General features: G+C 37.5%; 2 protein-coding genes across 3 annotated transcripts in view; one reads left to right on the top strand and one right to left on the bottom strand.

The window, feature by feature from the left end:
• The first annotated feature begins 512 nt into the window (after positions 1-512).
• LOC121427807 (cytochrome P450 2J4-like) lies at positions 513-16,444 on the top strand. Of its 2 annotated transcripts, XR_005971716.1 has the most exons (9): positions 513-767; positions 3,538-3,687; positions 4,783-4,979; positions 5,423-5,679; positions 7,883-8,119; positions 8,758-8,991; positions 9,418-9,646; positions 15,101-16,095; positions 16,252-16,444. XR_005971716.1 is itself a non-coding variant. In XM_041624372.1 (8 exons), exons 2-8 carry the CDS (start codon positions 3,539-3,541, stop codon positions 15,280-15,282), a joined length of 1,485 nt encoding a protein of 494 aa, XP_041480306.1. In that variant the 5' UTR covers positions 513-767; position 3,538; the 3' UTR covers positions 15,283-16,444. The 2 variants fall into 2 exon arrangements, 1 of the variants encoding a protein (XP_041480306.1); XM_041624372.1 differs by having other exon boundaries at positions 15,101-16,444.
• A 5,558-nt stretch (positions 16,445-22,002) lies between these two features.
• The window catches only part of LOC121427227 (deoxyhypusine synthase-like), a 28,625-nt gene continuing 22,844 nt past the window's right edge, over positions 22,003-27,783 (bottom strand). Inside the window, exons 6-10 of the mRNA XM_041623528.1 lie at positions 26,623-26,709; positions 25,818-25,929; positions 24,436-24,539; positions 23,485-23,616; positions 22,003-22,155 (exon numbers count right to left, since the gene is read on the bottom strand). Of these exons, the coding sequence (XP_041479462.1) occupies positions 22,084-22,155; positions 23,485-23,616; positions 24,436-24,539; positions 25,818-25,929; positions 26,623-26,709 (507 nt within the window). The 3' untranslated portion in view covers positions 22,003-22,083. The remainder of the gene's footprint in view (positions 22,156-23,484; positions 23,617-24,435; positions 24,540-25,817; positions 25,930-26,622; positions 26,710-27,783) is intronic.

Here is a 27,783-nt window from a genome sequence, read left to right as displayed (position 1 = left end):
CAACCTACATCCTTCGTTGATCATAGCATGCAAATGGGCATATAAGATCAAGTGTGAGTACGACTATGGCCATACGTCCCCAACGCCTTCATCGTCTGCAATGACATAAAGGGCCTTTTCACACGTGAATCTTGAATCATGATGATTGCAATCCTCTTTATTAGAATCATCGATACCTCTCACTCAAAAACTGATTTGAATTCGAATTCCTGAGCGAAGGCGGTATGTGTCCTTGGTGACGTGCTTGAAAAGAAACGTAAGCTCCGATCCGCCCCCCCCCCCCCAAGGATGTTTTCGAGGTCAAGCCTTTCACACGTAAAATTCGTACCGTAATTTGAATGAAACTTAACTGGAATTCACCTCCGGAGTACAATTTGAATTCTTTAATTGTGATTAGCGTTTGTGATTCTAGTTTGGTGTCACACGTGCTAAATATTCTTAAAATATGGAATTGTCATTCAAATTACGATTTTTTTTTACCGAACGTGTGAAAGGGCGGAAAGAGAAAGCGAATAAAATCGACTTCGACCCCGACGCAAGACCATTGCCAGAACAAATAACAATCGGTAACAATCCCTAGCTGGCACGAGTGCCTGGATTAAAAAAAAATTGCATGCCCAGACTGGGCGTAGGTTAAGCGGATGTATTCATGCCTTACCTTATGTGTAAATAATAGCTGTACTGTGAATTCTTCATTCTTGTGTTATCATCGCATGATCATCGGCATCCGTTACTAAATGTTACACGAACACACTCCTCACATGAAGGTAAGTCACCTAATTCCTCACGCCTTTATATAATTATCTATCAACTTGATTCGTTTAAACCCCGATTGAACAGAGCATGCATGAGATCAGGCGGACATTAGACGGTTGTACAAAATGACCTCAGTCAGGGTATTCTCTATTCTCTGTATGAGCAGCAATCCCGGGCAGCAATGAAGGAAGGCAGTCTATTTATCTAGTACTAGTAGTAACACTAGATCTGTCGTTTATAGACCGGGTTTATACCCCTATAGTTTTGCATCACTTTATTGTACGAAAAGCAATAAAGGAACAGTGTAAGAATGACAAAAATACATATACATTTACAGAGTAAAAGAGAGCCCAGGACATGGTCACATTACTGACGCAAGCAGGGCAGATTAACATAATGTTACAGTTATATATAGTTAAACTACCAAATAGGATGGAACATTCGGTGAAAGTATAATAAACTGTTAATCATCAAATTAATTTGTAATTAAAGTAATTTATAGGCCTGTAGATAAAAACCAAACATTGAGAAAAAAAAAGACCATGACGTATGTGGACTCATGCATTAGCATGAATTACACTGTGAATTGATGTGTACAACTTTACGCTATGTACGCAGAGGAATCTGATTTTCCCATTGGACGTTATTTTTTGAGTAGTATATTACGAAAGATGATGTCACTGCCAATTTAGAAAGGTTGTCTCTGAAAATTTTGTAAGGGGTTGGTTTGCCAAATTCATTTAAAAGCATTTTAAGTCGTTTTGTGTTATCCGGGGTAATGTAGCCTCTTGATCCCACCTCAATTGGAAAGTATTTTACTGAGTAGCTGTTGGATTCAATGTCAGAAATGAGTGGGGCGTATTTTCTTTCTTTATATTCATGTGTTTTTCTGTATTGGTTTCAAAAGGGACCGAAAGTTCCAGTATCACTAGTTTCTTTTCATTTTTCCACAATGCACATATATCAGGGATCAGATTCGTCTGCGTACATTGCAATGGGACGGTAGATATCCCCTGTTTTTTGGATTCTGACTTGAGGTCGGATGTAATATCTACCTCCTGGTTTGATGTACCTTTCCGCAATGTTTCCAATATGTACAAAAGAATATTGTCATGCCGCCATGTATAACGACCTTCGTCAAGGGCAACAGGACATGCGTTAAGAACGTGGTGAACCGTTTCCCGGTTATTACATCTATTACATTTCGCTGATGTCACCTTCCCCCATCTTACAAGGTTTGCATTGGTATTCAAAGTGTGTAAGAGAGAATTCATGAGAAAGCGAGCTACTTTGTGTGGGAGATTATAAATTATGCTTTTCCAGTCGACTGACTTTTCTTGAAGGGTAGCAAGTTTGAAAAACTCGCCTTGAACAGAGAGTGACTGTATTAAAAGTAGTAAAGTTCAGCTTGGAACATGAGATTGTTGTGGTATTTCACAGGGCTACTGTATATGAATTGAACCCGGGAATTGAATGAAATTTATAGGATCATCATTGGTATCTGCAAATGTTCTGTTCAAACAACAATGTATAAAAAAGGGGGGAAAGACAATATATGTACATGTAGAAGGAATCAATAAGTGTTGCATGTACGAGTGCCTTACCCCGGTGCCTTACTTGTATTTCAATATTGTTTAAGCACTGCTATGGTATGCTCTCTCTGAGCAAGGAGCTTCCATTGCTCTCTGGTTAATAATGCGAGAATACATGTATGACCACTATTTAAGCTCATGTATAGTCATGAGAGTATTACATAAAGTCCCACATAAAGCCCCGCATAAAGTACTCTAATTTTAAGAACTGGGGAGTGTTTCATCAACATTTTTGTCCGACAAGTTGTCAGATCTGACATCTTTCTCTGACTCTGATTGCTGGCTGTGAGGCACTGTTACTATGGTAACTGTCGGATAAAATGGGACTTGTCGGATAAAACGTCCGACAAGTCCTTTCATGAAACGCTCCCCTGTACTGTACGAGCCCAACTATATTCTGAGAGAAATGTATGACGTAATTAGCCTCAAGGATATGACGTAATACGATATTTTCAATATTTTAAAGGAAACCAAAACCCAAGAAGAGAAGTAATCTTATTGGAAAGAAAATGAGAGGAACAATTTAAAAAAAGGTTCATCTAAATCGGTTATGAAAAAAGCAAGTTATGGGAGTTTGAAAACTCTTGTTGTACTTTCTATGGGCATCCTCAAATTGGCAAACGTGCTTCAAAATGGCTGATTTTGTGGAAACTCTCCATTTGTTTTGTACACAGATTTTCCTCATTGTCTTTCAAATTGCATCTTGCCTCCTTCTGCATGAGCACAACATATGTCATGGGAAAATATAATCCACACCATATATTTCAAGGTCAGGAAGAGATAATGTGAAATATGTAAAATAAAGGGGAAAATATGTGTACAAAACGAATGGAGAGTTGTCCACAAAATCAGCCATTTTGAAGCACGTTTGCCAATTTGAGGATCCACATAGTAAGTACAAGACTTTTTAATCGTCCATAACTTGCTTATTTCATAACCGATTTTGATGAAACTTTTTTTAAATTGTTCCTCTCATTTTATTCTTTCCAATAAGATTGCTTCTCTTCTTGGGTTTTGGTTTCCTTTAAGCACAACTTTCGTGAGTACATAATGTATGAAGCAAGCACAATGTTGTCAAGATCTGTTGACTGGTCAAAAGTCATACAGAAGTGCTCCCAGATTTATCAGACTGACTGTCAAGTCGTATCGATTTGATCAAAAACTTGTTGGATTTCTTTTCTCGATTAAGGATGGAACCAATTATTCTATTCTTGATGACTGCAACTGTTGGACTGCTCACAGTCTGGATTATCAAACAATTGTTGATAGGGCGTCCAAAGAATCTACCACCCGGTCCATCATGGATTCAGATTGTTGGTATAGCGTGGACAGCATGCAGGTAGGTTGCAGAATTTTGTTTGAATGAAACAATGATCCTCGATCGCCTTGTTCTTTAAACTTTGAAATTCGAGGGGGCGTTGTCCACCCCCGCCCCCTGGCAGTGGGTCCATAGAAATTATTATATCCCTTACTTAAGATTGTTGTATTGAGAGTGTACACAAGGAGAATAAGAATAGTTTTACTACGATAAACGTTTGTCGTGATATAGTTCATTTTCCTTGCTGACGTCACGCATAGTCCATTTTCCCTAGGGAAAAAGTGAACTATACGTTTTTGGACCCCACCCCTAGCTCGCGAAAGGCGATGTGTGCGGTGCGATGCGAGCAGAGCGCTACTCAGCCCAACTGTACTCTCCACTGCATGCCGCGGGAAACTTTCGGCGAGCTGCACTACTAACCAGATGCGCTCGCGGAACAGACGATCCATACTTCAAGACTTATTATTTTCTCAACTTCTCGACGATCGCTCTATATCAACTGATTAAAAATCGTTTCGCTTTAAAATGGTATGAGTGGAAGGGATATAAAACAAATATACAATGACCCATTCTCGGAACCGGCTAAAACTATTCGCACTCAGGAACATCTCATAGTACTATTCTCCCTCGGGCCGATGGCCCTCGGGAGAATAGTACTATGTGATGTTCCTTTGATGCGAATAGTTTTAGCCAGATCCTCGAGTGTCATTGTATATTTGTATACTATCACCAATATCATTACTTGCAAAAGTATTAGTGGATAAGATTAATGGATATAACCATTACATTGTAAGTCCGATGTTTTGGATGGGTATCTTTCGCAACTTTTGTAAACGTAGGCCTATCCTTAAAAGTTCATCTTGTTACCCATATGAAGTATTCCAAATGCAGTATAAGTACTAATACTTTGGTCACATTTGCTCTACGGCGGCCGTACGGCGAGTCGAGAACAGCCGTTTAACATTTTATGTACGAGCTACATGTAGATGGTTTGTATAAAAATGAATAAAACGGCTGTTTTCGACTCGCCGTACGGCCGCCGTAGAGCAAATGTGACCAAGGTATTAACGAAATCATAATGAATGATAGTGAAGGATTTCTTTCCTGTTTGTGCAGGGCTGGATTGAACCCTCTGACTGTCTTATCATCATGGGCTAAGAAGTACGGTGAGATCGTGTCCTTCTACGTTGGCACGAAGCCTTTCGTCATCCTCAACTCGTATCCAATAATCGTAGAGGCCTTCCGACATCCTGATCTTCAAGGTCGACCACAAAGTAGAATGCGGGAAGAGGTTGTCGGGCCTGACTGCAAAGGTAAGATATCAACTTATCATGTTTGCCCTTTCACGCTGGAAATCTAAACCAGAGGTGATTCTGAAACGAGTCAGGAATCAGATTTGTATGAAAAGGATTTTCCCAACCAATCATCAATCCCTAGTGTTCACTCCTATGCTATATATTATATATTCATATATTCTATCCATCATCACATTTCCATTTTGGCTGCTATTACTCAAGCATTTATTTTGTTTATATATAGTTTGCCTCAGCATTTTTTTCACTACTTTGTCTTATCCTTAAATTGTATTCATGTCTAAATTTGTTATCACACTACTATAAATTTGTCACATTACAATGTACTTTAATGCTATACTACGATTATGTTTAAGTATTGTAAATTTATTTTGACTTTACAATAAATGCAGAAACTCCTGCAAAAAAAATAACTTTCACATTTCTTTTTTTAATCTTCATAGGTGTGGTTTTCGCTAGCGGTCTGGTTTGGAAGGAGCAACGTAAGTTCGTCCATTCTGTTTTCAGGAGTCTGGGTGTTGGCAAGAAGAGCTATGAAGATACCGTTCTAGCCGAGATGACTCAGCTCTGTACGAACATTGAAGAGAAGAGGGGTTCTCCTTTTGGTCCTAGTATTTTCTTTATGCAAGCGATTTCAAACATCATTTGCTCTGTGGTCCTTGGAACTCAGTACAAGTACGATGACGCCGACTTCCAACAGGTTAGCTTTATAGGGCTTTTTATCAAGTTGTACTGATAATGAATGGACTTTATGCGTTGACGTGACATGACGCCATTTTAGAGGCTGAAGCCATTGCCTGACATGCGTTTCTGGGCTGCAGCTGGCTCACCTCTGACAACTTCTTTTACATAATCGATACGTAATACAGTAATTTATCGTAAGGCTTGGTCATGTGATTGATAGCAAAATATACTGTGTGTAATCAATCCTACAAATCAATCGTATTATCCAACGCTATCATTTGTATTCCGCCTCACATGTATCCAATATGATGGACAGTGGCGTAATTACGGAGGCATGGGGGCACGTGCCCCCCCCCCCCCCACCACCACCACAAAAAAGAGGGGAAAGGAGGGAAAGGAGGAAAAAGAGGGAGAAAGGAAGAGAAACGTAGTTAAATTTGTAAAGAAGAAATTATTGTTCATTATAATGTTATATTATGATTATGTTATATTACACAAGAAACATTTTTTTCATAAATTTATGAAACATAACTTGCTCAGGACCTGTGTCTTCATTATTCCTGGTGCTCTGTTTAACGAGATATATAATCATGTTGTTGTAAACCCTCCCGTTTTCAAGTCAGTTCACACCAAATATGTTTCCTCGCACCTCGTGTTAATGTTTTATGTAGTGACTTATGCTTCTTTTTCATGACTACTTCAAGTGATCGCCCCATTTTAAGGTCTTAATATAAAACATTTCATGTCCTTGCTTACGCTCGCATTAATGGATTGGTGAGATATGTTTGTTCTTCATAAATACCTAAAATCATTCCTTAAAATGTACTTTTCCTGATCTGAATATAAAAAAAAATTCAGCTCGCGCTTTGCGCTCGCATCACTTGGTTTAGTGAAATACGTATGGTCGTAGTGAATTCCTAAAAACAAGACATAGAATGCCCCTCTTCAGGTCTGAATGTCCTAAATTTTCAGCTCTCGCTTCGCACTCGAAATGTTTAATTAGTAAGCTGCGTATGATAATCATGATTACAATGACTACAAAAAGAGCTTCATGTGATTAGATGTAATTATAACAAAATCAGCAAGCGCTTTGCACTCGCAATAGATGAGTATGGTGAGCTATTTATAGGCCAACTCTAAATGGATTCTCTAAAAAAATAGTCCTTAAAATATCCCTGTTTAGGGTCAATAAATACAAAAAATTCAGCTCGCGCTCGCATCATTTGGTTAGTGAAATACGTATGGTCTTCGTGAATACCTACAACAAGCCTTGAAATGCCCCTCTTAAGGTCTGAATTTCCTAAATTTTCAGCTCGCGCTTCGCGCTCGCAATATTTGAGTAGTGAGATGCTTATGTTAATCATGATTACAATGACTACAAGTGCTTCATGTGTTTAGATGTAATTCTAAAAAAAATCAGCAAGCACTTGGCACTCGTATTAGCTGACTATGGTGAGATTTGTTTACTCTTAATGGATTTCTAAAATATAGTATTTAAAATGTCCCTGTTTGGAGTCAATATGTATACAAAAAATTCAGCTCTCTCTTCCCGCTCGCATTGTTTGTTTAGCGAGACAGGTACGTGGCATGATTACAAAAAAATGCCTAATTGCCTATAATATAAAAAAATCAGCTCGCGCTTCACGGTCGCATTATTTGATCAGTGAGATACATTTCTTTTTAATAGAATTTCTCTCTAATAGCTCAGTATACCTGGCAACTGAAGCGCGCTCACTAGGTGACTCATTTTTTTGGCTGGTGCCCCCCCATGCCGTGACCCACGGTACGCCACTGATGATGGAAAAAACAGGTCTCGACTTTGTCGCGAAATAAAATGCATTGATGCAATGCGAACAAACGATATTTTAAAATTGTATTTCTTTTCGAATTCCTAATGATTCTCTCACCAACTTATCATGAATATATTTGTATTTTTTCAAAAGGATCTTGGTAATTATATCATATTGTAAATACGTAATATTGTAATACGTTACATTCACATCTCGTTCACTTTGCCATACTATGATTTCCTAAAGACATCAAAGGTTGTATCTCTGTCGAGTCTTTAAAAAATATTCTTAAAACCTTTCTTTGTACTTCTTAACTTTTTATGCGCCTTTGGTACTCTCTAGAGTTGATTTGGCGCTTTATAAGTCCCATGTAATATTATTATGAATACATAAAAAAATTATAATTATTTCACCATTTCTACTGTTTAGATATTACAAATTCTGAACGATAATATAAGGCAGTCGGGAGCCGGTGGAACACTCTTCTTTCTTCCTCTTCCTGGAATTTCAAAGATTCCATTCGGAAAGGTAAAAACCATGGTGGATAACTTTAAGACGTTCCAAGCCTTTATTACGTCACAGATAGAATCTCACGAAGCGAATTTTGACCCGTGCAATCCGAGGGATTTCGTCGACCAATATCTTATCAAGATGTCAGAAATTGAGGTATTTATACTTAAGTGTTATTATTTTTTAAGAGAGATGTAAAAAATGTGAGAGAACATATAGTTAAAATAAGTAGATTATGATGATTGCAGTTTTTGTAGTGTTTTATTCTTCCCTTTTTCTTTTACAATTTAGTAACTGATCTGATTTTGAAACCATCCAGAATGATTTTATTTTCGTCAATTCACGATAATTATGAAACCAAATGAGTTAAGGAAACAGACACAATAAAACACAGCCACTATGGACAACTGTGCTATCGATCAGTTCTGCTGCCTCAAACCCAGGAATACACTTTGTGGGCACCATCTTGGTTAGTCCTTCAAGTTTTGACTCTAATTGGATTTCATTTATATAATTGTTTGTTTCTAATATTCATACTGCTAGGGTAGCACATATCACCAACTTAGTGGTCTTCCATGTGGCCCTGTCAAAGAGTTGCAATCAATTTCGATCAAATTTAACATTGCGATTATTCGAGTCCTGTTCCTCTCATTAACCACACTATAATGTAGAGCGTTTACTAATTTGAGATTTATTTGAAACAATTGCAAATTTTTTTAATGTCGCATTTGTGTCTCTTTCCCCGAGTACTGGAGAAAATTGTCTAATAGATAGGATTTTGTTTTCGAATTCAGGACACCAATTCGCCGTTCACCAAGATGAACTTGAATAGCTGTATCGCAGACCTTTTCATAGCTGGCTCCGAAACCACGGCCACGACCCTATCGTGGTGTATTCTCTTCATGATGGCCTACCCGGAGGTTCAATCACGTGTCCAAGAAGAACTCGATCACGTGATCGGCAGAGAACGTCTTCCAAGGCTGAATGACCAGGGGAATCTTCCTTACACCTGTGCTGTACTAATGGAGGTAATTGACATATACTATGAGCAAGTGTAGGAACCCCTTCAAATAGCTACCATGCTTGAGAATTTTCTTCGTATTCATGCAGAGAATCCACATTTCAGCTCATGCTTCCTGATTCGAAAGGTTCGAAATGTGAAGAACAGGAAAGCTGGAGCCGCTTCATCATTGTTTTTTTTTTTTTTTTTTTGGTGGGCGACCTCTTGACGCTAGACCAAAGTCTTTTTGATAATTTCGTTGTCATGATCAATGTCCCGGAAGAGTCTTGTCTAGTTTTAAAATTTGTCTCGTAGTACACTCACGTTTTTGTCGGTTTATCAAGAGAGAAACTGAATACAGTTCATAGTTATAAGCTGACGAAACAATCACATCAACGAACCACTATTTAGAAGAAAAAAAATACGCTTGTTTCCTTTCTGTTATTCTGAAAAGATACAGCGAAAAGGCGTCATCGCTCCACTAGGTGTGCCTCATCTGGCTTCTGCTGACACCGCGATAGGAGGCTATACCATACCAAAGGGCGCCACCGTTGTGTCTAACATCTTCGAAGTTCTGAACAACGAGGATCTGTGGAGAAACCCTGACGCCTTTGAACCTAGGAGGTTCCTCAATCAAAAAGGAGAGGTCGTAAAGAGAGATGAATTGATATTTTTCAGCACGGGTAAGATCAAGGCCCGGTGGATGTTTCATAAAGCTGTTCGTAAGATACGAATGCCTTTGCGCACGACTGGTGATCCTTTCTTGTGCTATGTGATATCCCTATGTAATTGATTTATGACCTAAGAACATGTTCCAGTCATGCGTAAAGTTTTGCATAACTTTACGAACAGCTTTATGAAACTTTTTTTTCTTTTTCAACGAAAGTCTTTATTCAATATTTATCGACAACGCATATAAACAAATGCAAAATGTATGTGATACATCAAATTCAATTTTTTATATATATATACACAATACATAATTTAAATAAGCTCGATGTGCCTCGATTCATCAAGATATACTATAAACTTATTTTGTTGCATGTGCATAGTTCGTTCTATCTCATGCTGATACTTAAATTTCTTTTGAAATGATGAGAATGATAAGTTTCCTTTTAAACATTTAGTTGAAAAGATACCGTAATATGCTGATACTTTAATTTCTTTTGAAATGATGAGAATGATAAGTTTCCTTTTAAACATTTAGTTGAAAAGATATAATATTTGGCATATAAAATATCAAAATTAAAAGAAGAATTTCCAGCTGGTATGCCAAATACAAAGTCATTAACAGATAATTTTATTTCACTTTTAAGAGTGTATTTTTCAAAATCATCTAAAAATCGACGAGTAAGGGGACATTCCCAAAATAAGTGAGCAATCAGCTTGATGAAACACCCATCTGGTTGCATGAGAAGTATTCGCGAGTGTGCGTAACCACTACGCAGACGGACTCTGGGGCCGATTGCACGAAAGGGTCTTTGAAAGGACCGTCTTTCGTGTCGCCCATCTTTTATGACACGCTATAAGCGGGGTATTTCTGAAATTTATGATAATAAAAAAGATTCGTTAGCTAGCTTTTGAATCAAATTTTATACAATTTCATGATAGACACGTATCACATCATTTTATAAACAAGCATTTTGTTTATTTTAACGGACGAATAAAAATATGTTTGCAGATGATTTATTTAAAATGCGTTTCACATGGCGCATCATAAAAATGGGCGACACGAAAGACGGTCCTTGCAAAGACCCTTTCGTGCAATCGGCCCCCGGAATCTAAGATGCTTGTCCAATCACACTGATCGGCTTAGAGGTCATTGTCTAAAATTGGTGAACCGGGACAGCAGAACTTCTTATAGATTCGGAGCTGACGAGAAATTGCAAATGTGTTTGTCCAGAGTCCAGGGGAGCGTTTTATGAAAGGACTTGTCGGACGTTTTACCCAACAAGTCCTGTTTCATCCGACAGCTACTATAGTAACAGTGCTTCTCAGCCAATCAGAATCCAGGAAAGTTGTCAGATCTGACAACTTGTCGGACGAAAATGTTGATGAAACGCTCCCCAGGACGACACTGCCGTTTTGATTCACTGATTTTCGACAAAGGCTGCTTTTTCATGAAGGGCTTTTGACAATAGATTCTCAACGTTACAGAAAGCGTCTGCGTCTGGTTGCAAAATCCCCTATTGTTGTAAAACTCTAACATCCAAAATGTAATTTCCACGCAACCAGTAGCGTACCTAGGATTTCCACTGGGGGGGGGGGCAAAATCGCCAAAAAAATGACAAGCCAAAAAAAAAATCCTCAACAGGATATAAGGGACATTACATACCAGAAAAAAAGGTCTTCAACTTCAAAGTAGGGGGCTATTGGTGACTCGTCAGGGGGGGCATGGATACGTCCCTTGTATGGGTTGTGACTCGTCAAGAGGGCAGTCTGCCCCCCCCCCCCATAGGTACGCTAGTGCACGGAACCCTTGATTTTGCTTGGCTATTGAGCATTGTCACCATGTCAGTTCCCATTGGATGGGAAAGTAACAATAGTACTTATTTTATGAACGTGACTCGTACATGTATAGGGGAAGGCGGGGTAAGTTGAGCATAGGGGCAAGTTGAGCCACCAGCCCCAGGCCAATAATGAATGAGTCAGACATTGTGGTGGTGTCATGTATTGATGACAGGCGCGCCGGAACACTTTCAGTTTTTTTTGGGGGGGGGCAAAATCCCGAAGGGGGCACAATATGTTTGACAGCGTGAGATACCGAAGCGATCGAGTGGGACTGAGGCTGTGGCACCCCCACCCGGAAAGGACTTTGTGTAAAAATGGAGTATAAAAGTTGCGTTTCTAAGAGCATTCAAAAATAAATTTGAGAATTAAACAGTCTTGGAGTTCTTTTTGCTCCTTCTGTTTCCTCCCTTCTGACCCAGACTGGTGTTTCTGAAGGGTCGCAGTTCCAGCAAATTACGAGCCTTATTGCAAACTAAATTGTTTCAAACCAATGTAATATAGGCCTTTTAAAGACTTTAAGATGACAAACATGACCGTACGCAGCCGGGGGCCGCCGATCGTGAGGGCAAAATTCACAAAATTCACCAAAAGTGTGCATGAAATCCTTCAATTTTATTGTAGAAAATACAAAAGCTCCCCCATCACAAACCCCCTCGCTCTTAAGTTTCTTCCAAAATTTAGGTCTTGCAGCCCCACCCACTCCCAGATTGTTTTTTTTTTTGCAAACGTCCATGAATAACAAAAGCTGGGATGAACCAGAGAACATAGCTGCCATCTCGATCTCATCAGTAACATGTAATGGGAAGTTTTCGAATCTAAAATACATAAGTGCTATACCATATGAGCTGAAATAGTATCAGACAAAGCGCCTTCCAATCATGCCAATGAAAAGGAATAGAGGAAAATACGGGGCTGTGAAAATATCTTAATTTTTTTTTTATAGTAGAGCAGTACTGTAACGCTTGTTTTTTCTTTTATATTCTTTATTTACATTTTTAGTCATATCTCGGATAATATGAGTCCGGTCAAAAAGCCCTTTCACATATGATTTTATTTTTTTTCATGTCTAAGCATTATCTCTAAGTTGCTTTCGAGTGGGATTCACCATTTTCAAAAATTATGAATTATAATCCTCTACACATGATTATTCTGTGTGTAATTTTCTGATAACATGTCTATATTGAGTTGAAATGACATTGGTATTTTCTTTAGGGCACTGACTTTTTATCACTGTATGAACTCAATTTATATTTAGTTGAAAATAAAAATATTGAAACAAGTTTCTCGAGATGTTATGGTTTCTGGGCTTGACAGCTATGACATAGATCTCGTGGGGGGGGGGGCACTTCCATTCACGAGTGGATACCTTGCGCGACCATGGGGTCTCGAAAAGCACACTAAACACGTAATTTCCATATTCTGAAAATGCACCCATTAACAAGTATTGGCGTGTGAAACCCTACCCTTAACAAGTATTGGAAACAAAACGATACTCTTAGCAAATGAACCCCTAAACAAGTACAGGAATGTTTTATTGTTATGGGTCCTTCGGTCGTCTGCTTTACCTTATTTGGTTTAGTACGACCCCCACCTTCTACACCTTGTGCGAATCGGACTCTAAACCCGAAATGTTGGGGCAAAAAGGACATCCTTTATAAAACATTTTAATTTTGTTTTATCATCCCCACAGATTCGACCCTAAACACGTAATTTTCCTAGTGAAATATTTCATTATTTTTGTGTTTTTGACACCCTTATCACGTTACGTATGTAACGTGCCCTATCGTGAAAAAGACATCCTTTTCACGTGTTTTTTTTTGGTCACGCATGGTATCCACTCGTCATTGTAAGTGCCCCCCCCCCCCGGACATAGATTCCATATGTTGCTCGAGTAACTAGTGTTCACGCGCGTTAGCGTTTCTGGGCGTCCGCGCGTTTGTTAGATGACACAGCCAGCATCATAGAGTTATAAACCTAATCATTGGTGGACCAATATCGATTTGCCATTCGCTTTTAGTCTGAAACGTATTCATTAAAAGGTTAAACGTTATCACACTTTAATAAGATGGAAAAGGGGCTTATCAAGGGTATGTTTCACAGAGGAACTGTTCGTCAAAAGACGCGAGGTTTACTACGATAACGTATTTGCCCCGTCAGGGGCAAATTTTTTTCATTTTTGACAATGGAAATGACAATTTTCAGGCAGAAAAGTGCCTTCGTTTACTTTTGTCCTTAAATAATTTATCATTTTTCTCCTTTCAGGGGGGGCACATTGGGGGGGCAAAATCTCGTTTTGCCCCCCCAAAATTTTATTTGGGGGGGCAAGTGCCCCCCCCCTGCCCCCCCGCTTCCGGCGCCCTTGATTGATGACCCATAGCATAACCCCTAACCCCACCACATTGTTTCCAACTTTGAAACAAAAAGTAGTTCTTTAGAGGGAAAAATATGAATTTCATCCAAAAAAGTAAAAAAGAGTGTGAAATAGATAAGTGCTTTATAAATACACGTCTTTAAATATAATAAAGACATGATAACAACATTAGTCCAGGTATGGATCTTCATTCTTGTCATAGTCTTTTATATGATGGATGCATAATAAATGTGTGGATACAAAATTATCGCACTAAGTTCGGACTGGGGTAAGTTGAGCCAAACAGCATGGGGCAAGTTGAGCCATGGTAATTCCTATGGTAATGTATCTTAAAAAACAAACAAACCATAAAAATTGATTGAAATGCTTGCTGAAAGGAGCAAATTTGCATGACTGCTCTTTTCCTTTTAAAGGATGCTAGTATTTATATAGAATTAGCAAGTGAAAAAACATTAAACAAAAAATTGACATGCTGGTTCTCCCCTCATACATTTTGTACATAGTTTTTGTGGCTCAACTTACCCCAGAAGGTGGCTCAAACTTACCCATATATGGGGCAAGTTGAGCCATTTGACATCGTTTTTTTCAAAGGTCACGGTGACTTTCAGTGTGGGGATAGAAAGTTATATATAGGTGGAAAATATTTCAGAAGAATTAAATATCAAGGCAAGGTATTTATTTCGACAAGATTATTAATCATATCAATTCTAACATGCAAAAAGCAAAAACTGTCACAACTTACCCCGCCTTCCCCTACTGTTCTTGCTGTATCATGATATGGGGCCCGTTGCAGAAAGAGTTGCGTTTAAACGCAAATCAACAAAATCAATCGCAAGTCACAAATGTGCGCTGTTGATTGGTTGAAAATGAAGTTGCGCATGATTTTTTAGAGATGCGATTGATTGCAACTCTTTCTGCAACGGGCCCCTGATCAGTTAGCAAACTATTTGATTGTGAATAAGTAACATCTAGCCTGCGGTGAGACTATGGATTATTTATCATGCGGCTGCATTTACATTTTCCCATGTGACCTTGTGGAATTCGTCATTCCCCATCTATCATTGATGATTGACCCCATAGGCAGAGTGTCTATGACTCTTAAATGAATAAAGTTGGTTATCAGAAGAAAAATTATTCAGAATCCCCATTGTCTTTGAACTAATTCTTTCTTTTTCAATAATTTTTATTTTCACCTAACGACCTCTAACATTTACCAATAAAATGTATCTTTGTTTTTGTGACCTTGTTCCTCTAGGTCGCCGTGTGTGTCTTGGAGAACAGCTTGCCAGGATGGAGACATTCTTGGGTTTTACCAGTCTCCTTCAACGATTCACCTTCAAGAAACCCGACAGTTCACCTGCCCTTTCTTTTGATGGTGTCGTAGGCGTGACTCGAAACCCCCAACCTTATCTGACAAGTGCAACTCCAAGATACTGACATTTCTTTCTATTCAAGTCAACTTTTTTGTTGGGGTGGACTTGTCCTTTGTGTGAGGAAGTACTTCTCCTTTTCCTGTAGCTTCATGATCGAGTGTGCAACATTATACATCGAACTCTATCCAGTCTCTATCAAGACGTCTTCGAGCCCTATTATCTCTTGGTGGTAAAGTGAACGGTTTGTCATTGGACCGAAATAACCATAATAATAATTATAGGAACAAGAAATCCTATTTAATATTTCCAAAATCTCATGCTTTCAAGCTTCAAACTATCAAAATTTAAAGTAATAATTTGTGTGTATTTTTTTTTGCATTAGTATATTTTATTTTGCTGACATGTTTTACTTTTCTACAGAATATAAGAATTTATTGTAAGATTGTTCTAGATTAAGGTCTTTATAGCTATGTAATCATTTATTCGCCCTGCATTATTATCTGTATTAGTCTTTCCTGTCTCTGCATTAATGCGTCATTGCCTATGCTAATATCATACACCAAATTATATGAGCCTAGGTTAGGGTAAACCAAAGTTATCGCTTTCACAAGGACTTCAGAATAAGATGAAAGAATGTCACTGTGATCTTGACCTTTGACCTCAAAATCAGTAGGCTTCCTGTGATCCATGCAAGTACGCACACCAACTTATATGAGCCTTGGTTAAGTTAAACTGAAGTTATCTCGATTGCAAGGACTTCAGAAGGGTAAGATGAAAACATGTCACTGTGATCTTGACCTTTGACTTTCTGACCTAAAATCAATCGCTTCCTAAGGATCTATACTTGTATCATATACACCAAATAATATGAGCATAGGTAAAGTTAAACTGAAGTTATCTCGATTGCAAGGACTTCAGAAGGGTAAGATGAAAACATGTCACTGTGATCTTGACCTTTGACTTTCTGACCTAAAATCAATCGCTTCCTAAGGATCTATACTTGTATCATATACACCAAATAATATGAGCATAGGTAAAGTTAAACTGAAGTTATCGTGTTTACAAGAAAAAGTTAACGGACAGACGTAGACAGACGGACATCTAGTGTGATACCGTCCAATCCTACCGGCGCACAGTGGGCCGGGGCGAAACAAAAGTGCGCCAAAAGTCATTTTGGGCAATTTCAGATTTTTAATTTTTGTCAAGCCCAGCTGAAAGACAATACTTTGAAGAATATTTCAGCAAAATATTTCATTCCGGAATTTGCATAAAGGTTGTTAATTTCCTACCTCAAATCGTAAAATGTGAAATTTTGCGAAATGTCGCGTATATGACATCCTAGTTGAAAAACAGGCCATTTCACAGCAGATTTATCAGGTAGGAATCTGAAATGGCTCCCACATAATCCTGATACACTGTGAAAAAAAAGAGTAAATTTACGTTGGTCATTTTTTTGTTGGGTAATATATACGTTGGTTATTGTTTTGTTGGGCATTATGTGCCCAATACTTAGGCAAATTTTTACTCTGCCGCTGCCAAAATACAGATGTCCAATTGTTGGGCTAGTAATTGCCCTGCTGAGTGGTAAATGTTGCGAAACTTTACGATCACGAGTTGCGCTTGCAGCATGCTACACACGGTCGATTAGATATGGAGGAGCTTCTAGATGACTGGGGGCTGGGGAGCCTCGCTGAATCTTTCATAGATGAGTTGCTTAAACGTTTTTTTAATTTTTTTATTTTGGACTTTACGTTAAGCATAATTTGTAAGGAATTTGTCAGAATAGGCCTACATACATGACATATATCTGACGCTGTTTTGTTTTTGCTTCACTCACTTGAGATATGCACTTGCACTTGTATGCAGCGTTATTGTGCATGCAAAGCACTTTCGGATAAGGTCTCCGGATCGACACGGACCAGGTACACGAAGTGAGTGTAGGCCTTGCCCAGATGTTGGGTTAATAACTTTATTAAAAAGTTGGGCAAATTAATGTCCCCCAAAATGTAGTTCAAAATATTACCCAACAGTTGGGCACATTAATGCCCCAACAACGTTGGGTAAAATATTGCGTAACATATTGCCCAATTTTTTCACAGTGTATATTCTTCTTTCGTGTGAAAGGGTTCAAAGTAGATAAAAGACACATTTTAAGAGGTTTATAGGATGATTTTTCCTCGAAATTGGCTGAAAATCCATGTTTTTTGCATTTACAATAGACTATTTTAGATTGCCGTTGATTTCCGTCTAAATTCTATAAACATCATTTTTCCCGATGTCTAAGCTTTAAGTCGATACCAAATTTAGCTGCCCGTATTTGCCCGTTTTTATATTAGAGCCGATTTAACTTGACACAACACCCCAAAAACCTGTTCAAAAACGGTCATTTTTATGCCGCGCAGTCATCTTTAGCGCACCGCATGGGGGTACATTGCCGTTCGCTTTTGCACGGCGAGGACGATTCCCCTTCAATTCCATGAAAGTGACATGAATTCCGGGCTTAATTTAAACAAAATAAATGTTGCTAAAGCAAATAAGGCCTATACCCACAACTCTTCCAGGGAAACTTACTTGTAGAATAATTTCATCCCAAAACTCTCGTAATAGTGATACATTCGTGGTGTTATATACTCTGCGTTTTACACAAGTCAACACAGCTTGATAAAGCACGGTTAATATTTTTCAGATTTTAAAGTTTTTTTGTTTATAAATGTAATTAATATACATTTTTATGCAGTAAAAATTATTTTCGGCATCTCTTAAAACACTTTTTAGGCATAAACTAACATTCATTCTGGCCAACTTTAAAGTAGCACATAATACAAAGTTTATATACTACAATATGTAATTTGTGTTTTCACAGACATTTCAAGTAGCAAATCAAAATTTGGTATCAAGGTGACGTCATATCGGCTTTAAATTATGTTCACTCGATTCTACGCCCAAAATTACCCACAATCAACATGTTAAAGTAAAGATCTAACGCGGAATATAATTCTGGCCCACTGTGCGGCGGGCGTATAAAACTCATACTTGATTCTGTGTTCGGCCATGTCTATATTCGTAATTATGCGTACCAATCCCTCCCCCTCCCCCCCCCCCCGCCCTATACACACTAACACACACCCACATTTTATTACACACAATCTCGGTATATCAAATTCAGTACGCGTACCAATCAACGTTTGTTCGGTATCATTTTTTATTTCCACTATCGAAATTTTCCCAATAAAACTTGAGTATATAGATTCAGTACTAATTGGTAACAAGAAAATCGTGCATGCGAAAAATGAATTAGTGGAATACTCGTTACATTTTCAGCAAAGGTTTTCCGAACGACTCAAATGTTCGGTACACAATGTGTGCGTATAGATGCCAAGTCATTTAATTGAAGGTTTACTGAGTGCATCACAGATGCAGTTCATTCTCTTTATCGAGTGCCTCATTGGTTTACTAATCGGTTCCATATTGCTCCGGCGAAAATTGCTCCGACGGAAAATCTGCACCTTAATCCAAACTGTCCTTTAAAACTAAATAACCTTAAATATTTTCTTTACATTATTCTGTACCAAAAACTCTACTACAATCTGAACTCTAACCAAGGTATGCCGTCTGAGATCGATATTGAGACCAGGAGCAAATGTCGTGTTAACGTTAATTACCTGGAACTTTTCACAAAACATTTCCCAGTCTAAGTTTGTGCGTAAACATGCTATAATCAAATTATTACTAAATATACGTTTCTACCATGCCTACGAGGACTCGTTCTATTGCTTAGACTTACTACGATTTCGAGTAAACGGTCTCGCAGACTACCTGCAAACAAATATCTGTTAAATCCTACACGCAAAAAACTTCTATAAACAGGTTTGTTCATCAATATTTCAGCTAATTATTGGAAACAGTTGTGGAAACTACTTCTTATAGTACAAACAATGGAATCAAATCACAATGAAGAGTAAGTTTCAATGAAATAGAAGACAAAAAGGGGGTTCAATCGACCTCATTATTCGAAGGAATATATCTACCCTGATAATCAGAATCTCATACGAGCACATGCACCCCCCTGTACAGAAATACGATTTCTCGAGTCAATTTATACACAATATTGCTTGACTTTTGTATATTAGTCCATGATTATATTAGTCACCTTATTTTTATTTCACATCAATATTCATCTTCAACTGTAACTGTACGAAAATGCAATCTGTTTTATTCAACTATACATAATGGCCGTCACCAGTTTCACAATATCTTGAACGTTATTTTCATATTGATACCATTTGTTTATGTAACTTTTTACTATACCTCCGCACACAGCGTTCCCACAAGACCGGGGTCGGAAAAAAATGAGTCCGTTCCCGTGCTTTAAAATAATGCTAGACTTCATTACCCTCTCAAATTTTTTACAAGGTTTTACAAGAATGCATTGAAACTGATCTTGCACTAAATATTATCCCAGTTCCCGCTCTTTGATGCACTCATTAAACTTTCAAAACAGGGTTCAATGATAAAACTTCACATTAGATATATGTGTAGACCTAAATTCTCGCAGTCGAACCTGTGTTTTGTCACCAAAACATCACCCATTCTATTCTTGGTTCGAAGTGGTGATTCATAAAACAAAGTAACTTGACTGCGTCACATTGATGGAAACGGCGCGTAATTCGAAATACTATTTTGCAAGGCGGACCAAGATATTTTAAAAAAAATAAATGTTTGGTCACGTGACCGGGTCATGTGACCATAAATGTTTAGTGTATTTCATGTATTCGGCAACAAAGAGGATCAATAGCTTCTTAATAACGACTTGGCAATATTTCTAAACACACACATGCACCATGAAAGACAAAGGATTGAAAGACACCAAAATCTATTAGTGTTATTAACACTAAAATAAAGTGAGAATCGAAATTCCTGCCAATGTCTCTATCTATGAACTTCTATGAATGAATATTGCCATATTTCATTTTTCGTCAACTCAATCAAGTTTCATTACTTAGCAGCCGATTATTTTTTCCGTAATATTCAATGAATGACTTTCACAACAAAATATACATATGAAAGATAATTGTAGAACAATCCAAAATCGTGGGAAAATGTTCTATCCAAAGATAAGTAATTGTTTATAGAATATTGAACAGTTTACAATAAAGATTTGAAGTTCTTTGAACTAAATATATATTCTCTAAAATAATGTTAGGTTATATCGTTTTAAATGCACATCAAATGCACAAGTAACAAAATGTGTGTAACGTTGAAAAACTAGAACCGGGATTTATCAGCCGTACGGCGAGTCGAAAACAGCCGTTTTAACATCTTTTCTTATTTTTGACTCGCCATACGAACGCCGTAGGAGAAATGTGACTGTACCATAAACATAAAGAGGAGTTATATTTGTCTTATACGAGCAATTTTATATTCATAACTGTGATAAAGATAATGATAAATTGTTGATTAATCCCGGTTAAGTATTTTCTTTGATACGCTGTTCGTAACTATAAAATACTATATACCAAAAATTTGAAATAACAAAGTCCTTTAAATACTCTAAATAAATATATGTACTATAAATAAATGCTCTAAAGTGGTATTTCAAATTATCATTTCAGTTAGTGATCAATCTTTTCCCACTATCAAATAATTTCTTTCTGCAATAAACTGCGTAGTTTTCTCTTAAATAAAAAAAGGATGTAAATAGCATGTTTTTAATATGAAATACTAATATTACTTTGTTTTTCTAAAGGAATATTGAAATATAAATACATACTAGCAATACTTTTTGAAAATCACCTCCTTTGAATTACATCATAATAAAGATTTTTAGAGTAAAATCTCGAGTTTTTATTTTCTTTTCAAAACGCAAAAAAAAAATTAAGTCTTATATCATGTGATGAAACAAAATATAGGAATGTAAATAAAATCATCTAATAGCATAGAATAATTCGTATAATAGCACATAAATTACGCACTCCATTACTCCAGAGGAAAAAAAATGTTTGTATAAAGAAATTTTGTTCATGATTTTACATTTTTGAATAAAATGAAATAAAGATTATTCGTTCAGAGATGAGTAAAGTGTTAAAGAATATATCTATATAAGTAAAGGCGGCATATTTCGCAACCTTTACTCTTTTTTATAATAACCAAGCTATTCCTATAGTGGGAGCACCATACAATACTTGAAGCAAATTCCAATTGTTTTATTATAAAACGTAAATGTTAATTACAATGTTATTAAATCATCACTTGGGAGGTGGATACCGATGTGTTACTATTATCAAAGTGTTCCAAGGGATGCTTGATTTTTTTTAAATATATAGATTCCTTTGTCAATGGAATTAGGAATGTTCTCCTTAATGCAATTTTCTACCCCCTTCATCCAATATTCTATTACGGAAAATCTTTCCCGGGAAATAGCGAAGTTCGAGCTAGAATGGATATCACTTTCTCTTCTCCTTTTCTTTCTCTTTAACACCTATTTACACAACTCTCTCATTCATCTACTCTCTCACTCCCCCAGTCCTCTCTTCCGCTTTACCACTCTATTTTCATCTCTATCTCTTCCGTTTTTTCTTTATACCACTCTCACTTTTAAAAATCTTCCTCTCAGTGTCGTTCTCTTTGGGAGCTTTAATTTACCATTTTTAATACCAATACCGTATTAAAAGGTTTTGGGGGATCCCGCTCGATTTTGAAATCTATACGGTCCTCTGTATGGGCTCAACAGTTCGACGAAGGTCTCAGCAGAAAATTTCTCTGTCATTCGGGGGGGGGGATTATATTATATTTTAGTATTATTCATTAAACCAATACAGATGGATGTTTTACATTTTTTTATCCCGAAGCAAGAAGTTCCATTGCATCATGGGTAAACCAGTCTGGCGAAGGTCTCGGCGACAAGAAGAGGGAACAGGATCGATGCCTCCCCAAACACCTGTATAAACGATAATAAAGACAAGTTGAATGACCCAGGGGAGCGTTTCATGAAAGAACTTGTCAGACGTTTCATCCGACAAGTCTTGTTTTATCCGACAGTTACTATAGTAACAGTGCTTCTCAGCCAATCAGAATCAAGGAAAGTTGTCAGATCTGACAACTTGTCTGACAACTTGTCAGACGAAAATATTGATGAAACACTCCCCAGGTCACACTGGCGAATCCGGCTACAGACCGACCAATTATAATACGTTATTTCCAATGGCGCTCTATATCAGTCGGTTTGGCGCCAATTTCGTCTATGTGAAACTGCAGCGCGACTCGGTGAAGACAATAGCAGTTTTTGCTTCCTACGACGCACGACGCCTTCGAAAACATAGCAAATGTATTTTAGCGCCCTTCGTAAAAAAGGAGGCTTTGTCGACAATTCATGAATCAGAGCAGCAGTTTTATCCGCGACTCCGGACAAACGACATACTTACATTTTCCCGTCAGCTCGGAAATGTCGGACAAGACTGCTGTCCCTAACCAATTTTCGACGAAGACCCCACGCTTTTCATTGTGATGAATCTTCAGTGCATTTGCTGTGTGCAAGGAGTGACTCTGGATCAGCTGCATTGGCGGCGGAAGCCAATAAATTTAGGGGGTGTTCACCTGAAATTTTGGGATGGACACATGTAAAAAATAGGACAAGCGCCCCAAAAATTTTTGAGAAGCAAAAAAAAAAAAAAAAAAAAAAAGGTCATCAACCAAAATTTTAGGGGGGACAACACACGTGTCAAGGGGGTCCACGTGAATTTAGGGGGGGACGCAGGAAAAAAAATTGACAAGCAAAAAAAAAAAAAAAAAAAAAAAAAAGTTATCGAAACAAAATTTAGGGGGGGACACGTCCCCCCCGCTTCCGCCGCCTATGGATCAGCTGTGACACGCCGGACAAAACTGCTGTTCCCATTCAGATTCACCAATTTTCGACAAAGACCTGCCAGCTTTTCATTGTGATAAATTTACAGTGCATTTGCTGTGTGCTAAGATTGATTCTACGAAAAATTCCTAATGAATTATTTGTGGCCCTATGTCAAATCAAATCTTCTTTGTATTAAGGGCGCGAGATAACCACCCATCCAATTTAGTTGTACCGGAACACGCCGGTTTAGGTACTCATATTTTGTCAGATATGGAATGTCAGATATATATCCTATCCACTGGTAGTAAGCATTCGACCCCCGAATTTCAGCCTTATTCATTCAGAAGTTTTTTTTAAAGTGCCACTTTAACATACGAGTCTATGGGAACTGTTTTCGGCTCGTGAGACCTTCATTATATTTACCTTAACGGGTTTCGCTGTGTCCTTGATCTTTCCCCAAGATACTGCTTCCTCCGGCATAGCACCCGAGTCGGAACCATCGAATTCTTGGGCAGTATTCATGTAGACCACGTAGTCAGCTCCCTCTGGTTTGCGCTGTTATAAGAAAAAAAACACACTCAATTGGGAGCCTGTTACACAAAGCCAACCACTGATCGCAATATATTTTTTGCGATTGAATGAACAGACTACAATGTAAAATCAATTTTATTAAAATCGATGATACAATTAAACGCTAAGCCTTGTGTAACGAACCCTGGTTGGATTTGTTTCGGGGTTTTTTTTTTAAAGGACTTCTGTAAATTTAATACGATTGTTTAGATTCATACAATCTTTGGAGATATGTAATTTCTGATTTTGCTTGTGTTTGAATGGATGCAAAATAAATTAATTGAAATTTGAATAAAATGAAATATTGATATATACATTTCAACTACGTTCGAATGGGCCTGGTAGTACTTTCATCTTAATATATTTGCAAATGTTCATGTGGATGACGACCTGAATATGATTCTTAACTCAATCTGGTTTTGGATAAACAATCACATCAAAGTAGACTTAAATCTAAGTCTGTGATATCAAAATTTCTTTATTTCTAATTTACATTGTTATTTTCTCCCAAAAAGGAGCACACATATAGTTACGAAGAGTGAATAAAGCATTTATGTTTATTTGAATGTATTAGAGAGCACTGTTGATCTATTAATAGCCCTATGGTTGATCTATTGCATTGCTCCCGGGCATCGAATCCCAGACCTTCATGTTCTAATCAGACCACTCCGCCACACAACCTCAACATTGTCAATAAGAATGATACAATTAAAAAACAAAATCACGCGTTGGGTCCTACATTGCATACATTAAAATGATTTTCCATCTTTTTTTATTAAATAATTAGAAAATATAGTTTCTTACATGAGCGTTCGCCTGACAGATGTGATGCTTTCCTATTCCAGCCCCAACAGTTATCATGCCAGTGTTTATTGAAGATTCAGCTATCTCGATTATACGATTGCTATCTTTTAGGAGAAATAAAGCTGGTGAGGCGGAGGAAGACGGGGAGGGAGAGAGAGAGAAAGAGATATTTAGCTTTCAAATTGAAATGAATGCGTTTGTTATGATTCCTCCATAGAGATGTATATACATCTCTATGGATTCCTCTTATTACCTATGAAATAGACGCGCGGCTATGGGTGGAAATCGCAGGGGGGACAGGGGGACGTGTCCCCCCTACCAAAAATAGTAGGGGGAACATAATACCAAATGTCCCCCTACTATTTTTGGTATTTCATGATGGAAGGAAATACACCTTTCAAAATCGAAATAAAACGTGTATTTTGGACAAGATGAGCTTACTTTTTAGGGTGATAACTTTTTTTTGCTTGTCAAATATGTTTGGTGTAAATTACCCGACAATTAAGGTGATAAGCTTTTTCTTCTTGCCTTTCAAATTTTCCAGCCCCTAGTCCCCCCTACCGTTGGGGAAACATTTCCGTCCTTGCACACAGCTGACAACATATTACATAAATATATAAACAAATAAATTCATAAGAAATAAATAAACATAATAAATAAAGCAATTAAAGTGGATTATTTAACAAATATTTAGACAAATAAATGAAAAAAATATAATGTATACATGGATGAACAAATAATTGAATAAAGTTAATGAATTCAAAAATAAACGAATGAAAACATAAATTTAAAAAAATGATTGATTGAATGAATATCTAAATAACTACATTTCAAATAAAAATAAAAATCATTGTAAGAAATTAATTCACGCAGGACCAACCGGGATGAAAATGTAAACAAGGCCTGTGACACAACCTTATTATTTCAAAGTAATATCCGATATCATTCATCGATATAATATACAAATAATGCACGTAAGCGCGTGCATGCAGGATCAAATGATGAACGATAAGCGTAAATGGATATACCGCACCGATTGCGGTATATCCATTTGGCGAGTCGAGCACAGAGTTCATTATTTAGGTCCTCTATATGCACAAGAATGCGTGCATTGTTTGTTTTATCCACTCCCATGTTACTGGGCTGTCCCAAATGCTATATTTTATCTAAATTCTAGATAATTCCAGACCTTGCACTATCCTGCACTCTGACGTCATGCTGGATAGTACTTTTGGTGTGACGTCAAAGTGCAGGATAGTGCAATTTTGATGCAATATTGCAATTCGCTGAATATCATGTGATCTGATTTGGACCAATCAGATTACAGAACATCCTTGTGAGTCGTATAATTACAAATATTCATTCAGTTGTTGCAAACATACCTTCTGCTATGTCGATCACTAGATTATTGCTTTTATTTCTTCTATGAAAATACAGAAACTCGTCCCCTATTCCTCCATCCGTTATGGCTGGGCTGAACACTGGAATATTATTCTACATAAGTGAGGTAAATAGGATGGTAAAACTGTCTTCAATTTAAACATTGTTTAAACGACCAACACTACCAAGATAAAATTTTATTACTGTTGATTTACATATCTGCATAATATATAGCCTATTTTATACACACTCTAAAAAAAATGAAGTGCTTATTGAACACCAAATGAGCGACAATACAGACTGAACGCCAGAGTTCAAATTTGAATCTGCACCTTTTTTTCTGAGAGATGAGATGATATGCTTTAATTTCATATGAAATTCACATCCTTTCCTTTTCTTTTATTTTGACAGGAAAAGAAATCTGAAAAATTAATCTAGTTTCTGTACGAAATCAATCGAGGCAACAACGGTCAGGTATCAATTCATCTGAAATCCTCTGTGAAAGTGCAATACCGATTGAAAGAAAAAAATAAGAACTGTAGATCAAAATAAAGGAAGCATCTCATGTCATCTATGGTTCGTTAGCTGACACATTTGTTCTAAATTCAGGGGCTGGTTGCAGAAAGAGTTGCAATCAAACGCAACTATAATAATCACGCGCATCTTGATTTTTCAACCAATCAACAGCGCGCATTATTGAATTGCAATTGATCTTTTACTTGCGTTTAAACGCAACTCTGTTCTGCAACGGGCCCCAGATTTCATTGAGCATTTTATGAGTTATGTGTACGTGAATGATAGATGTACCTTATAGGCCCAGTAATACACAGATGATTCATCGTTGATCTCCTGTCCCATTCGGGCTATCATCTTTGATGGTGTCCACTTCATACCCTGTTTTTAGGAGACAAATAATTCATTAATCTTTAGATATATCAGATTTTTTAGATATCAATTACTGTTCGAAAAAGAAATATGAAACAGAAATACTATAAAAAAAAGATTTTGCCCAATTGATCGTGGGCCCGGCAGCTGCTGTAGTTCTTTTGGTCTGACGCGGCCGGGATTTGAACTCCTGGGGACCGTTTCATGAAAGTTGTCAGCACTGACAGTGACAAAATGTCTTTCTCCGAGAGTTACCATAGTAACAGTCAAGAGCCAGTGCCTTTCAGCCAATCAAAACCAAGGATTTCACTGAAATTGTCAGCACTGACAGTTTAGTCAGTGCTGACAACTTTCATGAAACACCCCCCTGACCTCCCGATTGTGAGACGGACGCTCTGCCAAGTGAACCGACACACTGGTCATGATCTTATGTAAATAAAATATCGCTCAAAATCTCCAGAAATCAGCCCTTAAACAATTTCATGTTGTATCACATAATTCGTCCCTCAACCGGTCGCAAAATTGTTTCGCTGCGTGAAAATTTGATGATATTAAGCAATTTTAAGTGCTTTGCTCACATCGACCAACTCCTAAAATTCAAAGTTAGGCACGTATAGACATCTAGGGGACGCCATCGCGTCTACAGTCGTATTCCTGACAAAATACGACTTCTCGAGCTCGTTCTATAAATTTCAGGGTAGGGATTTTATCTACACTACCACCCCCCCCCCCTTAAATCATTGAACGCCAAACAGGGTAGCAGCAGCTCCCATCTTTTAACATCTTTTGGTAAGCACGGTAAGCAAAAGCAGATACAGACATTGATATAAGTGATTATCCTAATCGGCAAATCAGGAAAAAATATCTGATAATCTGATAACCAAAATGCATGAAATGAAAATATATTACCTCGTTTGGGTAATTGCAACCAAATTAATAATATTCAAATAGGTGTTATAAATAACCCATTATCATTCAGTATTAATGGTCCTATTTAATTTAGGTCGATATCAATTATTATTGTAACCAAACCCAGATTACTGCCATTAATTTAACCAGGTCGAATTGTGATTGAAGCAATAA

Source organism: Lytechinus variegatus, chromosome 14 (assembly GCF_018143015.1).
Source record: "Lytechinus variegatus isolate NC3 chromosome 14, Lvar_3.0, whole genome shotgun sequence".
In the NCBI taxonomy this organism is placed as follows: domain Eukaryota; kingdom Metazoa; phylum Echinodermata; class Echinoidea; order Temnopleuroida; family Toxopneustidae; genus Lytechinus; species Lytechinus variegatus.
This window is presented reverse-complemented; position numbering and strand designations above follow the sequence as displayed.